This window comes from Bison bison, unplaced genomic scaffold (genome assembly GCF_000754665.1).
Source record: "Bison bison bison isolate TAMUID 2011002044 unplaced genomic scaffold, Bison_UMD1.0 scf7180017845651, whole genome shotgun sequence".
Classification (NCBI taxonomy): Eukaryota; Metazoa; Chordata; class Mammalia; order Artiodactyla; family Bovidae; genus Bison; species Bison bison.
The window spans coordinates 34,640-38,258 of record NW_011476224.1 but is presented as its reverse complement, the minus strand read 5'-3'; the positions used below and the strand labels follow the sequence as shown (position 1 = coordinate 38,258).

The window sequence follows — 3,619 nt, the reverse complement described above, 5'->3', positions numbered from 1 at the left end:
CCCTGCTGCTGTTCACCCTGGAGGCACGTGCGGGCTGCTCGGGGGTCCGGCCCCGGTGCACACGGCTGCCACTGGCAGTGGCCTGATGGAACCTGCCAGAGTCCTCCACGGTGCGTCCACCCGCCAGGCTGCCGGCAACAAGGGGCACCTGGGCGTGTCCTGAGTGAGAAGACCCATCTCAAAGGCCACCTGTCCTGTGATTCCACTTCCAGAATGTCCTTGAGATTCCACTTCCAGAATGTCCTTGAGATGATGGTCACAGGTCAGAAAACAGGGACGTCTTGACCCTGCTGCGTGCGTGAATTTGTACACACGTGAAGTGGCCAAGGACCATACACTTGACACGCGACCTGCCCACGTGTGCCGGTCGGGGGCTGAGGGCTCTGGGCACTGGTTTTGAGCTTCCTGGACTGTGTCCTGCGTGTGAACGCATGGGGAGGGGAGCCCGCCAGGCGCCAGCTCGACACGGCCTGTCGCAGCCGCCGACCTGGGGCACGGTCCCCAAGGGCTGAGCGCCTGCGGGCAGTCCGTGTGGGCCGTCGCTGATGCTCCCGCGGGAACTGTCTCCCCAGGCTCGCCTGCCGCAGCTGCTCCTGGGGGCTTTGGTCCCAAAGCAGCGCCCCCTCCCAAGGCCAGCAGCTCCTGGCAGACGAGTCGGCCCCCAGCCCAGGGCACCCCGTGGCCCCCCCAGGCCAAGCCGCCCCCCAAAGCCAGTGTACCGCCAAGGCCTAACTACACCTCCAGCTTCAGTGTGATCGGTAGCCGGGAGGAGCGGGGGGTCCGCGCCCCCAGCTTTGGTGAGTATCCCCCTCCGGCCCCGTGAAGTGGGTACAGCAGAGTCACGTCTCGTCTTGTCCGGCTCAGTTCAGTCCTCGGGAAGGGCGTTTAAAGAGACTCCACTGGTGGGAGCCCCTTGGGACAGAAGTTCACGGTTCCAGACCTGTGTCTGGGTGACCTCTGCCCCTGGCAGGCACTTCAGGCGGCCAGGCCACACTGTCCAGGAGCCTTCTCTGCCTCGCTGGCCAGGCAGCGGTGGCCGGGTGAGACCTGACTGCAGCGCTCGCCTCGGGGGGTCCCGACACCTGCCACCACGCCACCCGCCCTGGCGAGCCTGCAGCTCGGGCAGCTCCGTTGGCCACTGCCCGTCTCCTTTCTGCGCCTCCATCCGAGAGGCCCTTGAGCCCCTGCCCAGCACGGAGGGGCGGGCGGGCTGCCTGGGCACCCCTGACCCTCTGTTCGCCTGCAGGTCCCAAGCCGAGGGTGGCAGAGAATGACTTTGAAGACCTGCTCTCCAACCAGGGCTTCTCCTCGCGGGCTGACAGGAAGGGGCCGCGGACCATCGCTGAGATGAGGAGGCAGGACCAGGCCCGGGACTCGGATCCGCTGAAGCTGAAGGTACCAGGGGAGGGATGCAGGCAGCTGGCCGCCGGCTCAGACGTGAGGGCCTGTGTGCGGCACTCTGAGGGGAGGGGGCTTCTGTCCACATTCACTGCTCTTCTCAAAGCTTCGGGGTGAAAAATCAGCCATCCCCACGTGGCTGGGACGAGAGGCTTCGTGCTCGTTAAGCTTCTCTCTCCTCTGAGACCAGCCAGGTGTGATGCTGGTCAGGGTCTGACCCGCAGAGGCCCCAGGGTGATGGACATCTATGTGCTTATGCCCCGGCCGCGGGCGGACAGGTGGGGGACGGGGTTGCGGGGTCCTCTCAGGGGCCCCCTGGAGTCCAGCCTCGTTCCCACCGGGCACTGGGGCCCCAGGCTGGGGACAGGCGGAGGCTGCGACCGCAGGTCACCTGTGGACGTCCTGCCGAGGATGGGGTCCCTGGTTCCGCATGCCATTCTTGTCCACGTCCCGTTCGTCCAGACCTGGGGACATGTTGGCCGTGCCGGGAGGGTCAGTGCAGAAACAGGGCCACACGTCTCTTGGTCAAAGCCCGGCTCTGTGGGGCTCGCCCCAGCTGCGGGGCTTGTGCAGGCCAGGGCCCAGCGCCCCTCAGTGGCACCTTGTCTCCCGCAGCTTCTGGAGTGGACGGAGGGCAAGGAGAGGAACATCCGCGCCCTGCTGTCCACGCTGCACACGGCGCTGTGGGACGGCGAGAGCCGCTGGACGCCGGTGGGCATGGCCGACCTGGTGACGCCCGCACAAGTGAAGAAGCACTACCGCCGCGCTGTGCTGGTGGTCCACCCCGACAAGGTGGGCGCGGGCGCGGGGGCCGCCGGATACGGTCGGCGTGGGTGCCAGGTTGGGGTGGGTGGGTGTGGGGAAAGGCCGCCCTCACAGTGCCATCCGCCCCACAGGCCCGGGGGCAGCCCTACGAGCAGTATGCCCGGATGATCTTCATGGAGCTCAACGATGCGTGGGCCGAGTTTGAGAGCCAGGGCTCCCGGCCGCTCTTCTGACCTGCAGGCGCGGCTGCGTGTCTGGCTCTGGAGCCGGTGCTGTGAGCGGCCCTCGAGGGTGTCCAGGGCTCCGGCGGCGTGGGCGGGCGTGGCTGCACCCGGTCGTCGCGTCGTGCCCATGTGCTCAGCGGGTCAGAGCCGATGGCGCTCCCGGCAGGAGAAGAGAAAGCATTCCAAAGCCTCCCAGGTCTCTCCTTTTCTCTCTTGGCCCCAAAGGAAACGTGGCACTCCATGCTCCCACGCGTGTCACGCTGTGATCTGTTCTGTCCGGTGGCGCGTCCACGAGGTGGGCGGCGCTGCGCTGCACTGCTAACCTGCAGAGTCTGTCTGTGAGCGTTCATGTCTCCCCTGTAATCAGCCTGGTGACCACTGTACAGAATTAAACTATTTTCTGATGACCCTCGTCTCTGGCTGCCTCTCCACCTCCCCACCCGTCTGCCGCTGTCCACGGAGGGGCGGCGCAGGGACCCTGCCCCATGGCTCCAGGCTCCTCATCTGCACCGAGCCAGGCCCCCTCCAGGCCCCGGGCTGGGCGGTCAGTGGCGGCAGGAAGGCCGGGCGGTGTGGGCCTGGGGTCAGCAGGTCAGGACGGCCGGCAGCGGCTGTGCACCCGGTGGGTTTGGCTGGAGCTGACAGTCCAGCCTCCTGTGAGTGTCCGTACCCCTGGGCTCGTCCCTTCCTGGCCGCTTGGCACCTGTGGCCTGGCTCTGCACACTCTGCCGGCACCGTACCCGACACATGAGTCACTGAGGCAGCTGTGATGCCAGGGAGATGGAGGAGGGTGCCACCGGCCTCAGGACCCACCCCACGCTGCACTCTGGGCACGTCCTCAGATCAAGGCTTCACCTGGGAGTCTGGGCAGTTGGACTCTGACCCGAAGCCTCCGAGACCTTCCTGGTCCAGCAGAGGGCGAGCCTGTGGCTCCCGGAGGCCCAGAGGAGGAGGGGGCTCTCGCTTCCCCTCTTGAGGCCCTGGGCCTTCCAGCCTCTGCCCCTGGGCTCCCCCACCCCCATCCTGGGCCGTGGGTCTGAGCAAAGGGCAGCGGAGGAGGCCGAAGGCCCGGCCGCTGCTCTGTCCCCTCTCTGAGGTGGGCGCCTCACCACCTGGGTGGTGGCCCTCCACGGGCTGAGGCCTCCTGAAGAACAGTGAACGACCCCAGTAGGCCCGAGGGTGCACACGCGCGCTCCGGGCACCAGCTCAGGCCCTGGAGGGCCCGCCCTCCC

At 67.3% G+C, this 3,619-nt stretch overlaps 1 protein-coding gene across 1 annotated transcript in view; it reads left to right on the top strand.

Moving 5' to 3' along the window:
* Positions 1-2,799, top strand: part of LOC104985883 (cyclin-G-associated kinase-like) — a gene marked incomplete at its 5' end in the record, with an annotated part of 31,747 nt that extends 28,948 nt beyond the window's left edge. The window contains 4 exons of the mRNA XM_010836279.1: positions 573-797; positions 1,247-1,395; positions 2,014-2,190; positions 2,295-2,799. Coding sequence (XP_010834581.1) covers positions 573-797; positions 1,247-1,395; positions 2,014-2,190; positions 2,295-2,396 — 653 coding nt within the window. The remainder of the gene's footprint in view (positions 1-572; positions 798-1,246; positions 1,396-2,013; positions 2,191-2,294) is intronic.
* Between the last annotated feature and the right edge of the window lie 820 nt (positions 2,800-3,619).